General features: G+C 37.5%; 1 protein-coding gene across 1 annotated transcript; it reads left to right on the top strand.

Moving 5' to 3' along the window:
* Positions 1-354: 354 nt before the first annotated feature.
* Positions 355-13,539, top strand: cndp2 (carnosine dipeptidase 2). Its single transcript, XM_032581640.1, has 12 exons — positions 355-480; positions 1,885-1,966; positions 3,361-3,504; positions 3,728-3,890; positions 5,250-5,338; positions 10,243-10,443; positions 10,997-11,081; positions 11,157-11,317; positions 11,396-11,560; positions 12,520-12,661; positions 12,767-12,914; positions 13,310-13,539. Exons 2-12 carry the CDS (start codon positions 1,907-1,909, stop codon positions 13,374-13,376), a joined length of 1,425 nt encoding a protein of 474 aa, XP_032437531.1. The 5' UTR covers positions 355-480; positions 1,885-1,906; the 3' UTR covers positions 13,377-13,539.
* The last annotated feature ends 549 nt before the right edge of the window (positions 13,540-14,088 follow it).

Below are 14,088 nucleotides of genomic sequence, written 5' to 3' on the forward strand. Positions count from 1 at the left end.
CAGATTGCATATTGTTGATACTGCAAATATAGGCCTACATTTACAAACACATTAAGCATATTAATTCTGCCACTGAAATAAGTTTAGGCAATATTTCAAGTTTTCTTAGTTATTTCTTATTCCTATTAATACATTTAATTAGGTTTAATTCTGTCTATTTTCAGTGGTTCAACTACAACAAATCTAAATTCGTTTAAAAAGTTTTGTAATTGTTGCAGATATTGTTAGTTTTTGCCTCAGTGGTAAGTAACACTGATCATAAAATCAACATGTATTAGATAATTAATAAAAGGGTCTGTTTATCCAGGGAAAAAACAGTTTGCAACCATGCCGTTGCTGCTTTTGAAGGCGAAGATGCCACTCACAATATGGCGGACTCGCTTACGCGTAGTTTCAACGGAACAGCGAAACCAGTGCTGCAGCTACTCTTCTATGTAGAAACCGGAACATTTACTAAAGAACAGCGTTTGGCTTGCACAGGTAATATTGACGAGCTCTTTTAAAGCTGATACGCTGTCAGGAATGACATCTTCTCAGTCAAAGCTAAAATATTAGCTAGTTAGGAAATATAAGAGCTCTCAGCCTGCTAACCCCTGTTCTGTTAGCCTTCTAACAGGCTCCGTCATTCTGGAAAATATCTAAGTTTGTATCAGTTTCATATTGATTTCCTTAAACACCTGAGTTCAAGTTATGTGTTTTACTAAAGACTCTGTAGCCCAAATACATGTTACGATATCTATGTAGGTACTTATGTCTCTGTACCAACTTATGAGCTCGTTGTTCTGAGTTGTTTTCAGTGTTGGAGGAGAACAGCTTTAAATATGTGTTGCTTTGTAATATTGTTTATACATTTTGAACTTTAGCACCTTTAGTCAGGTTGCAACCACAAATTTATTTTATTGAGATTTTATGTGACGGACCAATACACAGTATTATGTACTTATGAGTTGGAAGAAAAAGCATTTAGGGTAGATTTTTCACTAGATTTATGTCTGAGCTTTGACTGGGCCATTCTAACATGTTAATGTGCTTTGGTTGAACCACTCAGTTATAGCTCTGATTGTACGTTTAGGATTGTTTTGAACCTCTGCCGCAGTCTGCAGGCTTTTGACAGATATTCTTCCAGATAGCTCTGTGTTTTAGCTTCAGCTTCAGTGTCGATGCTTAAGAACAGCATCCCCACAGCATGATGCTCCCACCACCATGTTTTACTGTGGGGATAGCTTGTTCTGATTTATTTATTGGTACAGGATACCTTCTTCCTCATGATCGGTCCCTACGTCTTGTAGAATAGTTAAACTCGACTTCTCATGGCTTTATTTTAACAATTACTTTATTTTTGTCACTGCAAAAAACAAATTAAAAGTATTTTTGGTTTGCAGTTTGTAGTACAGATATCTTAGTACACTTGAAATAAGACAAAACTACCTTACAAGAAACATTTCAGCAAGATATAGTTCCTTAATATTGATGAAAAATGACTGATTCCAATCTGACTAATTTCAGATTATTTCACTTATAACACAGGAAAAATGACTTGTTGTAAGTGAAATAATCTGGGAAAAGAAGAGAATAATTACTACTTTGTGTTGGTGTATCACTACTAAAATACACTGATGTTCTGGGTTATAAATGTAATATAATGGAAGTATCTCTTCCTGCAAAATACTGTAGACTTTACGTTGCACATGATAAGCAGGAAGTTAAATGTCTCTGATGCAACTTTCTCACATGAGTCTTTTTCTTTTTTTATATCTACTTTCTCATTTGACTCGTGGAGTTTGTGCAAAGTCAGCAGGTTTATTGGTGGGCGTGTCTTTGTGCTCCCGTATATCTGCTCCGGGTCAGAGTTAAACTCGCCACTCTGCCTGGTTTAACCCGCAGCTCCTGTCTGTCGTTGGGAAAAATGGCTCACCTCCCAGCACTTTTCAAGTATGTGGACGAAAACCAGGACCTCTACGTGAAGGTATGATTTATCATCCAGTATTTAAATGTAAAAGGTAATTAAAGTTAAGGTAATTTTATTTGTATAGCACATTTTCAGCAGCAAGGCAATACAAAGTGCTTTAAAGGATTTAAAAGGAAATACAAACAAAATAACAAACCAAAGAAAAGAGCAAAAGAAGAAAAAGCTAATAATAAATAAACTAGATACTCCTATTCAGGGTTGGTAGATAAGTATAAGTTAGTATCCTCTGGTCTAATCCCTGTTCTGGATTGCTAAATCAGTGTAAGTAAGTAAGTAAGTATGTAGCACTTATTGTCACTGCACTGTAAATGCAAAATGGCATTTAATAGAAAATGGTGAGTTGACCTAAATCAGTTTTCATGAAATTGCTATCAACTCTCACTTTTAGTAAGTTACTTATAATTTGAGGGTGAAACTCATTCTATTTGAGCTGGATTAATTTAGAAAAAGTACATTTTTGATAATTCTGCTTGTGTTGGAAAGTACTTTGACTCAATGCTGCCTCCAAGTACAAATGCTTCATTTGAGTTTTTTTCAATTTTCCGGAGCCAGTAATTTATCTAATTTGATTCATGTTAAAGAAATAATCTTGACATTTACATGAACAGGAGCGCATCCATGTAGCAGAACATCAGAACAAGTCTCCATGTGTCATTTTATCTTAAGCTAGGCTACAGTCAACTAATTTAATGTTTTTTGTTTTTTTTGAGCCATTAACACAATTAGTTGCATTTTTTCTACATATAAAAGTCCCAACCTAGAACCTTTGTATTGTGTTTCTGGTATTCCTGTAAACAAGCGACACCTGTGAGAATTAATTAATCTTTAATTTACATTTCATTAAACAAAATATTTTTTGTCTAGATTATGTATTTCAAATATTTGATGTAATTAGTAATTTTGTGAAGTTGGAATGCGCTGTGCTGCGCTGTTGAAGGGGTAAAACACCGCCGCACATATGGAGGCGTCGGTCGTAGATGCGGCGGTCACAGGTTCAAATCCCGACCTGATGACCTTTGCCTCTTCATTACCCAATTTCCTGTCTGCTTGCTTGCAAATAAAGGCCAATAAAACGTTAATAAAAAAACGAAGTGAGTGAGTAAGGACAAGGACTCAAACAGGAAAATTGGTTTGTAGAATTGTTTTGTGTTGGTTGTCATACTTGATTTAGTGCTGCTTACTTAAAATAAATGAAGTTTACTTACTCACGTTGCATATTTTTTTAAGTGAGGTGATCTAGTTGTATTTTACGGGTATGTGCCAATCTCTATTATTGTAAAACCAGTTGTTAAATTTAATTGAAGCCTAACTCTCCAGTGGCTGGTTTTCTTCTCAGTCTAGAGAATGATTGAAAAGCCTTTGAGTAGCCGTGAGTTTCTTCTTTCTCCCAGCGCCTTGGAGAATGGGTCGCTGTTCAGAGTGTGTCCGCTTGGCCCGAAAAGCGCGGGGAAATCAAGAAGATGATGGAGATGGCAGCCAAAGATATCGAGAGGTTGGGCGGGACGGTGGAGCTGGTGGACATCGGGAAACAAAAGGTGATCATTTCATCTTCTTTATGTTTCTGAGACCACAAATTAAGTTCAAGCTGATTTGAATAATTATGTTACTAATTATATTTTAGTATATGATCAATACATGACTATAAAAGACTAAAGTAACAACCAGTATGATACCAGAAAAACACGGGAGGCGAGGAACCCGTTATAACTGCCTGCAGTTCTAGTTTATCTTGAATATTCAATGTTTTTTTTCCCGCAGCTTCCCTCTGGTGAGGAGATCCCTCTCCCTCCCATCATCCTGGGCCATTTGGGTTCGGACCCGGCCAAGAAGACGGTGTGTATTTACGGCCACCTGGACGTCCAGCCTGCTCAGATCGAGGACGGCTGGGACACCGAGCCGTTCACTCTGGTGGAGAAAGACGGTACGTTCAGAGCAGCTTTGAAACGTAATATGCAAAATCAAAGGGCTGAAAACGAAACAGCTTTACTAGAAGTCAAAGAGTCTGGAATCGTTTCTAAAAGTGTAAGACTAAACCCAGAAGGATGAATTTTGAGGTTTCTGTTTTCTTTGTGTTACCTTTGGCTGCATTTTGAAGACATGCAGTATCTTATCTGCCTGACATAAAATATCCGAATGTCCTAATGATGCGATCAGACTTCAAATTGCGCTATCATACTGCCATTGAAGCGTTACATTTAAAAAAAGTTGACTGTTTTTCACTGCTTAATGTAAAAAAATGCTCCAATCCATTGTGTCTGTAAAGATCAAGGTTGCTGTTTTTATTATAATTTCTCAAACCTAGCTTTGCATTTTGATGACGTTGTGCTTTTATCAACGTGTAGACATGTCATAGATGGCTGCACATATTCAAAGTCCATTTCAGTTAACTTTATTTTCTGAGCAGAGCTGCATTTTCTTATCTGGGGACGTCAGAGGTCAGGTTGTACTGTTTTTAAGAATTAAGAGCTGACTATTTTTAATGCTACAACTCGGTGACAAAAGCTGCTTTTCTGTTGCTTTTCTGTCTTAGTTCATCAAACAAATTCACTGTAAATATCAGACCAAGACGGCCTGCGTAAATACAACAGTCATTTGGACAACCTCATGTCTTCAGATAGCTCAAATTTGAGTGAAACTTAACCAAAAAAGACAATCCGTCGTAATTAAGAGAGAGGGAGTTACACAGCGCCAGGTTGGTTTGAGCGGCTTATTTACGACAATAAATTAAATCACTTGAAAACTGCTTTTTGTGTTTGTTCAGGTTATTTTCCCGTGATATTAACATTTGTTTAACGATCTAAAGGATTTAAATGTGATAAAAAAGTGAGAAGTCAAACATTTTCTCACACCGGGATCTGTTGCTTTGATTTGCGTTAGCTAGAGCATGAATAAATCTTTGTTTTCTATAATCAAACGACGGTAAAACGTCTCCACTGGTACCAGCTAATGCTGAAGCTTTCATTCTGCTCTTTGGTAAAAAAAATCAGCTGACCGAAAGTAACACATTCACTTCCTTCTGACTCCTACATGCTCAGGAATGTTCAGTTTAGCCTTTAGCTTCCTGTCTTGCCACATATTCTGTTTTAAAAGACTAAATATGACATTTAAACCAGAATAAAGGATCTGGTGGCGACACAATGCTTCCTTTAAGAACTGGAAATTATATTAATTCTATATGTTTTGCAATGTTTTGTGAAGTTAGTCGATGTTATAATTGAATTACAGGAGGCAATGAAGAAGGAAAAAAGATGCGAATAAAGCCTGAGGTGTGTGTTTGTAGGTAAACTCTATGGAAGAGGATCCACTGATGACAAGGGCCCGGTTCTGGCCTGGTTTAACTGCATCGAGGCCTACCAAAAGATAAAGCAGGTACAGTTTTTACTATCATATAAATCAGATTGGTCTGTGCTTCTTTTTTTCTAACAAAATTTGAAGTTTTCTACCTTTCCTGAATGTGCCGAATGTGCCATCTTCACGATTTCCAATGTATTTTAATGGGATTTCCTGTGTCAGACCAATAAAAAGTAGTGCATAAATACCAAGTGGAAGGAAAATAAACTCTATTACGTTCTTTGGTATTCATGATTCTGCTACTTTTTTGTCCACTTCGCAGTTGTGCTCTGCTTTGTTGGACGTTTGTGGTTGTAATATTACAATATTGGTGCGTTGAAACTATTGCAAAACCGTTTTGGTTTCTCTTTCACCCTTTCTTCTCTGTGAAAAGAGAAATAAACGTTCTCAATGTGACATTGGGAGTTGGATGTGTGTAAATATCAGCTTAAGTTTTACTGACTGTTTCAATGCCAAGGTGAACAGGTCTGGTAGCTTCTGTTGGGAGGAAAACATGAGCTGAGCTCAAGCTTTGATTAAACAACCACTATATGTTATTGCATAGCATATGAGAGCTAGCATATCTTCATATGTTCAGGTGTTTTTGTTTCCGTTCCAGTTTATGTGTCATGCAGAAAGTTATGCAAGCAAATCGTTTTGTTTTCTTTATTTCCTTTAAATTATGTGTTTTCCAAGATTTGTTTTCATTATTTAAATGTTAAATAGTTCAACCTAAATCCAGCTGGTTGCTTTAGACTGCAGGCATTGATTATTGATTTGTGTTTTCTCTACTTGGACATGGTCTAGGAATAGTGTCAGAAAGCAAAAATAAAGGTAGATGTCAAGATTTTAGTGAAACACTCTGAAGTTGTGCAGAAATGCAAACTGATTTTATTTATTTGCTCACTAAAAAAAGCCAAGTCAAGTCAACGTTTTACCCAGAATGATTACAAAAGTACTAAAGCATTTTTATTTTTTTATATATTTGTTGGTTTCAACAGTATTCTACTTGTTTACATGCTAGTAGTTCATTAGACACTTTTGTGCTGCCACCTTGTGGACAGCTATCATAATAATAATTTTAAAAAGTATAAATGCAGAATATTTAAGCTGTCCTTCTGTATTATAACTTACAGATAATATAAGAATAAAAATATAGATAATGTCAAGTAACAGTTAAGGACTCATTTAATTGTTACATTTGTGAAATATTGATTTTATACTAGAGGGAAATCATAATATCTATCCATTAAATTGAACATCATGAATAATTGATGTTTTTTACCCAAAATTTGAACTGTTGCTACATTTTTCTTTAAAATACTTCAGCAGCAGTCAATGTTTCTAAAGAATTTTTTTAAAATTTAGTTATTAAAATGTCAGACTAACCAACTTTGTAACCTCATAAATATATTTTACAAAAAAAGCTTAATTGTATGGGTTGCAGTTAGAATGTTTTTTTATTTTCTCAGGCTTATAGGGACTTTTTTGTACCAAGGGATGCTGCAAAATCATCTTGTTAGTCTTCTTTAACTCAAATTAAAATGAAAAAGTAGCAGAAAATCCAGACTTTTACTTTGTTGAGATTCGTATTCGGTGGGTTTGAATGAGACCCAAACATTGAGCCCTGTGGCACCCCACATAGAAGAATCTGAAATCGATTAGATGTTCTTCTTGGTTCTTTTTCTTTCCTCCTGGATGAGTAGTTGGTGTGCTTTTGGAGTTAGTTGGTAGATCAGCCGCTCCTGGGAAGGTTCAGCAACTTTTTTAAAACAATATAAAATTTAAACAAACACTGTAAACTAACTTTCTCGCAAATCTCTTAGAATTTACACTTCTAAGTCAGTATAAATTATGTCCTACAACAGTTTTTTTTTATTCAGGTTTAAAAACGAACTACAGCATGTGAGTACCAAGTCTTGGTTTAATCATTATGTGAAGGCTGGATGTGCTGCAGTCGTGTCGCCTGCATTTCAGGACATTTTACTGAGAACTCTGAAGTCGTCAACAGGCATAAAAACAGAAAACTGACCCACATTAGCACAGGAATAATCCACTTCTAAATTTTATCTGAGTACATTTGGAAAAAGTTCTCATAATGAAGTGTCTTCATCACCTTTAACTTTCCCGATTTCAGCTGTTTACGGCCCACTGAAAGTGTTTTTAGATAAAGATTAACCCTGAGATTTTTCAGTCGGGTTTTAAATGACTTTATAGCACGTATCATGTGCTGTTGAGGGGTTTTTTTTATTGCATCCTCCTGGCGACAGAATCAAGGGACCTTGTGATTCTGGCACTTTGAGATTTAAAGGGGATCTATTATGCAAAATTCACATTTTGCATGTTGTTGTACTTCTATTTGGTTCTCAACTTCCTCTACACCGTGCTCCAAATTATTATGCAAATTGGATTTAAGTGTCATAAAGATTAAATTTTTTGTTGTGCTATTAAATTTATAGATTGTATTGTGTGTCAAGGCTCTTTGAATCACTATAATTAATTTCAGAGAGCTGGGTTGATTAGTTTGTCTGGTGAGCTCAATTAAAGGAAATCTACTTAAGAAGGATGTTCCACATTATTAAGCAGGCCACAGGTTTCAAGCAATATGGGAAAGAGGAAGGATCTCTGCTGACGAAAATCATCAGATAGTGTAGTGCCGTATGACAAGGGATGAAAACATTAGATATTTAACGAAAACTGAAGCGCTATCATCGTACTGTGAAGAGATTTGTGGCTGATTCAGGACAAAGATGGGTTTGTACAGATAAAGGCAAAATGAGGAAAGTTTCTGTTAGACAAATTCATAGGTTTAAGAGAGCAGATGCTAAAATATCCTTACAAAGCAGCAAATAGTTATTTGTAGCTGCTGGTGCCTCTGGAAGCTCAAGGTGGAGGATCCTCCAGAGGCTTGCGGTGCATGAACCTACTATTGGGCCCCTAACCAGAGCTCACAAGCAGAAACGGTCGCAGTGGGCCCAGACGTACATGAAGATTCATTTTCAAACAGACTTGTTCACTGATGACTGCTGTGCAACCCTGGATGGTCCAGATGGACGCAGTAGTGGATTGGTGGTGGATGGTCACCATGTCCCAACACGGCTGTGACGTCAGCAAGGAGGTGGTGGAGTCATGCTTTGGGCCGAAATCATGGGGAGAGAATCATTGGTCGGCTCCTTCAGAGTCCCCGAAGGTGTGAAAATGACCTCAGCAAAGTATATGGACTTTCTGACTGATCACTTTCTTTCATGGTTCAAAAAGAAGAGCCGTACCTTCAGTAGCAAAATCATCTTCATGCATGACAATGCACCATCTCATGCTGCAAGAAAAACCACTGTGTCATTGGCTGATGTGGGCATGAAAGGGGAGAAACTCATGGTGTGGTCACCATCCTCCTCTGACCTCAACCCTATTGAGAACCTTTGGAGTTTCCTCAAGCAGAAGATCTGAATGCAGTTCATATCAAAACAGCAGCTCTGGGAAGGTATTCTGACATCCTGCAAAGAAATTCAAGCAGAAACTTTCCACAAACTCACAAGTTCAATGGATCAAGAATTGTGCAGGTGATGTCAAAGAAGGGGTTTTATGTTAACATGTAACTCGGTCTGTTAAGATGTTTTTGATTGAAATAGCTTTTGATTTTAGTACATGTGACCACTTAATGCTGCACATTCAAAGAATGACCGTTTGCAGTTCTTTATAATCCATAAAATGTTTAGAAAATCTGCTGTGCATAATAATTTGGAACATTTTGCATTTTGAGTTTTTTATTTTTGAAAAAAATACTGTTCTCATGGGGAGCTTTGTTCAGTAAACTTTGATTTATACTGTAATAGTTCATTTCAATCTGGAGAGACTCAGACGGAGATGAGAAGACAATTAGAAGAGTTTATTGACAAACAGAATTTAAAGTCTTTGGCGCTCGGGCCCCGGCTGGGGATAACGGTTATCGCAGCGTTAGCGATAGGCTTCAGATGAGCATCCCCGATGCTGTTAGGAACGTCATCCCCCGGGGCCCGGCACTGGTGGTGGAGGTTGAAGAAGGGTGCGGGCCTCAGGACCGGGCGAATGGAGGAGAAGGGGTGGTGGTGGGTTGAGCTCGGCTGGAGAGCGAAGGACACCATGGATGAAGGTCCTTATCAGCTGGGACTTGGTCGGTGATTGGACGTGACGTGGCTTGGTCCGGCGTTGATAGGTCGACGATTGTGGGCAGGTCGCTTCAATTAACGGGTCCCGGTGGGGATAAAAGAGTCTTCCAGTTTGAATTTGCGCCTAGGCTTCATGACTTGAAAATTATACTGACCATCATTTGCATTGACCATTTAAAAAAATCTGAGAAAATATCACTTGCATATTAATTTGGAACAAGGTGTAAAAACAACCCAAGCGCTGAAAAAGAAAACACTTAGCTGTTTATTGGTGTCTGGAAAATGAGCTGTTTCAAAAACTTAATGAATGTAACATCACAAATCAGGCTCTGCCCGTCACCTAGCAACCCCAGCGAAGCCCAGCCTGTTACCTAGCAACCTAAGCTGAATTCCAGCACATTTGGTCAGCTGGTTTTACCAGCTGCATAACGGCTGCTGTTGTTGACTTACCTTCCAGAAACCACTTGCTGCATCCTTGTTGGTTGTACAGGAGGCTCCACTTCTGCTTTTCAAAGGTGTATGGTTGCATAATTGCGCATCTGTTTGCAGCCATTTTCACGTGAATGTAAACGTTGAGTTTTCGGGGCGTGGCCAGCAGCAGCTTATTTGGATTTAAAGTGACAAGACGCCCTAAAATGGTTCAATCTGAAAGAAGCTCAAATAGGCAAAACTAAAATGTCATTATCTAAGAATAATTTTGTGTGAAAAAAAATGTAATGAACATGTTTTGTTTAGGCCATAGATCCATCCTAACCTGTTAAAGGAAGTACCACATGTCTTTATATGTCTTTCCTTCAGGATCTTCCCATCAACATCAAGTTCTGCTTCGAGGGGATGGAGGAATCTGGGTCTGAGGGTCTGGACGATCTGGTGTTTTCCCAAAAAGATTCGTTTTTCAAAGGCGTGGATTATGTCTGCATCTCTGACAACTACTGGCTGGGAAAGACCAAACCGTGCATCACCTACGGCCTCAGAGGAATCTGCTATTTCTTTGTAGAGGTAAATTCACCTCAGTAGTAAGAAAATGCGAAAATGCAGCGTGAATCCTGCAATCCGAAAGAAATGGGCAGGAGAGTTGGACTGGGAAACCTCTACTGAAGACTGAACGTAATGCAAGCAAAGCCTTGCAGAAGGATTTTAAGAAATTTGTAAAAGATATGAAAAACTTTAAACAAACAGAAGTAGTTGACGGATATTTCTACATTTTAAAGTTTCTAGCTCAATGTACGTAGAAGTACTTAGCTGTGAAAGAGCGCAACATTTTTAGCAGAATTTTTCAGAAATTACTGGATGTTCTATTCATTTCAATAAGGCCCAAGATGATCACAAAATGCTGAATATTTCATAAGCGGTAGAAGAAGTTAATACCGAAAGACGTGGCTGTAATGTCCTGAATGAGCAGAATTTGGTAAAACCTGAACAGTTGAAATAGAACAAAGTAGGCAGATGTAGTTACGTGGAAAAAAGGGGCATTGAGCATTCACGCTAACAAACAGCTTTTTATCTGAGCTGACATTTTTACAGATTTTCTACATTTCCATCTGAATCTCAGGTGGAGTGCGGGGAGAAAGACCTTCACTCCGGCGTCTTTGGCGGCTCGGTTCACGAGGCCATGACTGATCTCATTTCACTCATGGGTAAATAGAGATTATTGTTGAATTATACGTTTTTACAGTTCTCGTATGTTAACATTGTTCTCTTTACCTTCACAGGGTCTCTGGTTGACAAGAGGGGAAAGATTTTGATTCCTGGGATGTACGACAGCGTGGCTCCTCTCACAGACGAGGAGAAAAAACTGTACGAGAAGATCGATTTTGACTTGTGCGAGTACTGCAAAGACGTGGGAGTTGGAAAGCTGCTGCATGACAGCAAGGTGAGTAAACAATCTGATATTTACTTCACTCCCTGCCTCTTTCAGAACCACTAACACTTTGCTTCTTTCTCGTTACAGGAGCAAATCCTGATGCATCGCTGGAGGTATCCGTCTCTTTCTCTGCACGGTATTGAGGGAGCTTTCTCTGAAGCTGGAGCCAAGACTGTCATCCCCCGCAAGGTCATCGGCAAATTCTCCATCCGCCTCGTCCCTGACATGGACCCCAAAGTCGTGGAGAAGCAGGTAAATGGTAAAATATGCGTTTGACAGCAGAGTGATTCATTTTAGTGCAGCGTTTTGTAAATGTGGGGTCAGTAAAACCTCAGGGAGAAGTCAGCCATGTTTAATGAGACCATAAATATGATAATGCAATGTTTTAAATAATAAACAGTCATATGAATCTAAAATAGTTAAGAAGAGATGAGAAAGTAAAATGTTAAGTTTTGTTTGCTGGTTTGTTTCATTTTTATTGTTCTTTTGTTTCCTCCTACCATCCCTTCCTTCTCACCAACTCATCTCTTCTTCTTCTTTCCTTGTTCTGTTCTTCCTTCTTTTCTGTTTTCCTTTTTCACCATTTTCTGCCCTTTATTGTTTTTTCACTCGTTCCTACCTTCCTCCTCTTTTCATCTTCTCTAGTTTGCTTGTTTACTTTCTAACTTTTCTTTTTTTTACTCCTTCTCCTCCACCTTTGACTGTTTCTTTTTTGCATACCTTTTTTCTTACCCTCTTTCCCTATTTTTACAGTTCTTAATTTTTTTTCTTGCGTTATTTTTTCCATTTCTGTTTTCCTTTTTTCTAATTTCCTTCTCATCTGTCTTCTTTTTTTCCTTCTTTACTTTCTTCTCCTATCTTCATTTATTCTTTCTTTTCCATCATCCTGTTTGCTTTTCTTCCTCCCATTTTCATTTCCTGTCTTCCTGCTCTGTCTTTTCTTTGTTTCTTTCCACCTTCCTTTCTTTCCTGTCTTCATTATGCAGATAAGCTGTGAAATATGCAGTAAAATTCAGTTTGTTTAACAATTAAACGATATTTAATAATTCATTTGCTTATATTCTAATGAAATAGTGGAATCTTGCATTAAATGAGACATTTAAACAATAAAACCAGTTTCAATAAAACCAGTGTCTGCTGAAGTTTCATTATGGTTTTAAATCACCATGTTTGTTTTTTACTCAGAGTTTCTGTTTATTATTATTATTTAGGTGGTTGATTACGTGCAGAAGAGGTTTGCTGATCTGGGAAGTCCCAACAAACTGAAAGTAACGATGGGCCACGGGGCCAAAGCCTGGGTGTCTGACTTCAACCACCCTCACTACATGGCTGGTCGAAAGGCCATGAAGACAGGTCGGTCCAGATCTTTACATACACTCGTCTTTCTAAACAAATAAATATTCTACTCATTTGTTCATATGGATGGTTATTTTCCTCCGTCTCCCTGATGCGGTCCAGTTTTCGGGGTGGAACCGGACCTGACCCGTGAGGGCGGCAGCATTCCCGTCACTCTGACCTTCCAGGAGGCGACAGGCCGGAACGTCATGCTGCTTCCTATTGGATCCTCTGATGACGGAGCTCACTCACAAAACGAAAAGCTCAACAGGTTTGTCACAAACACAACAAATGTAATTTCAATGAAATTAAGAAGTTAAAAGGTAAAATAAATAGAAGAATTCAAGGTTTGCCCCAAAACACCTGCTAAGCCTGGTGGTTTGGGCGCTCGGCAGTCACTCATCCAGCCGGCCGCCATGTTTTTGAGTTAAAAAAATGTTTAAAGTTGACAGGAAATTTGAAAATATCACTTGATAATTATGTGTTATTGAAAGATTAGAAGATTAATACCTAAACACCAACTATAAAGTCTTAAAAAATTCAAACATGAATAAGCAATGCTAAGCCTGATGGCCCGCCAGGCTTATAATACACTGAGGGAAACGCTGGAATTGTTTTATTGTCTTGCATAATTTTCAATCTTGTTCCTTTTTATTTGTTTTTCAGATCAAATTACATCCAAGGAGTCAAGATGCTGGGAGCATACTTCCATGAAGTTTCACAGCTGGAATGAACTGATCACGTCTTGAATGTCTTTGCTCTAAGAGACACAATCCTCTTAGTAAAGTTTTTACTTTTCAAATTAAAGTACCGTCAGTAGATTAAGACAATAAACTCTTTTTCATTCTTACTCTGTGCTCTCCTGTTTAATTAAAGGATGAATCTTTCAGATCAAACTTGTTTGATTTTTTAACATTTTTTGTTGATTTTTTAAAGTTTCATGAAAATGTTGTAATTTCTATGTGAGATTATAGAATAAATGAAGATTATTTCAGTTGCTTTGGAGTTTAATCTGCCATTTTACATGTGGCGCTGGATTGTTTTCTGCCTAAAACTGTTGTAACGTTTTTGCAGTATATAAATTTATAGAATAGTGGATATTTATAGTATTGATTTTTACTAAATAAATTTTACTTGTTGCGAGACTAAAATTAGACTATAAGACTATAAAATTATTGGCAAGAAATAACAGTTATACACATGAATTTGGATATTTTAATTTTAATGTTGACTCTTCTATGTCTTGAATATTTTCTTATGCATCCAATTTTTTGAGCTGTTCAAGTCTTACACACATTTTCCAAGACAGTCGATCACCAATTATTTTTCCCCTCCATATTTAGGTCTGTTAAATCTTTTTTTTCAATATTTTTATAAAAACCTTTAAGATTCAAAACAATACAAGTCACATTAAAGAACAAAAACAATGCAATTTAACACGATAA

This window comes from Xiphophorus hellerii, chromosome 13, assembly GCF_003331165.1.
Source record: "Xiphophorus hellerii strain 12219 chromosome 13, Xiphophorus_hellerii-4.1, whole genome shotgun sequence".
NCBI lineage: Eukaryota > Metazoa > Chordata > Actinopteri > Cyprinodontiformes > Poeciliidae > Xiphophorus > Xiphophorus hellerii.

Bases quoted from the DNA above. Each gene is read 5' to 3' on its own strand.
- cndp2 (XM_032581640.1), top strand. From the start codon at position 1,907: ATGGCTCACCTCCCAGCACTTTTCAAGTATGTGGACGAAAACCAGGAC. The intron at 1,967-3,360 runs GTATGATTTATC...TCTTTCTCCCAG, and splicing joins ACCAGGACCTCTACGTGAAG to CGCCTTGGAGAATGGGTCGC. The intron at 12,915-13,309 runs GTTTGTCACAAA...TTTGTTTTTCAG, and splicing joins CAAAACGAAAAGCTCAACAG to ATCAAATTACATCCAAGGAG.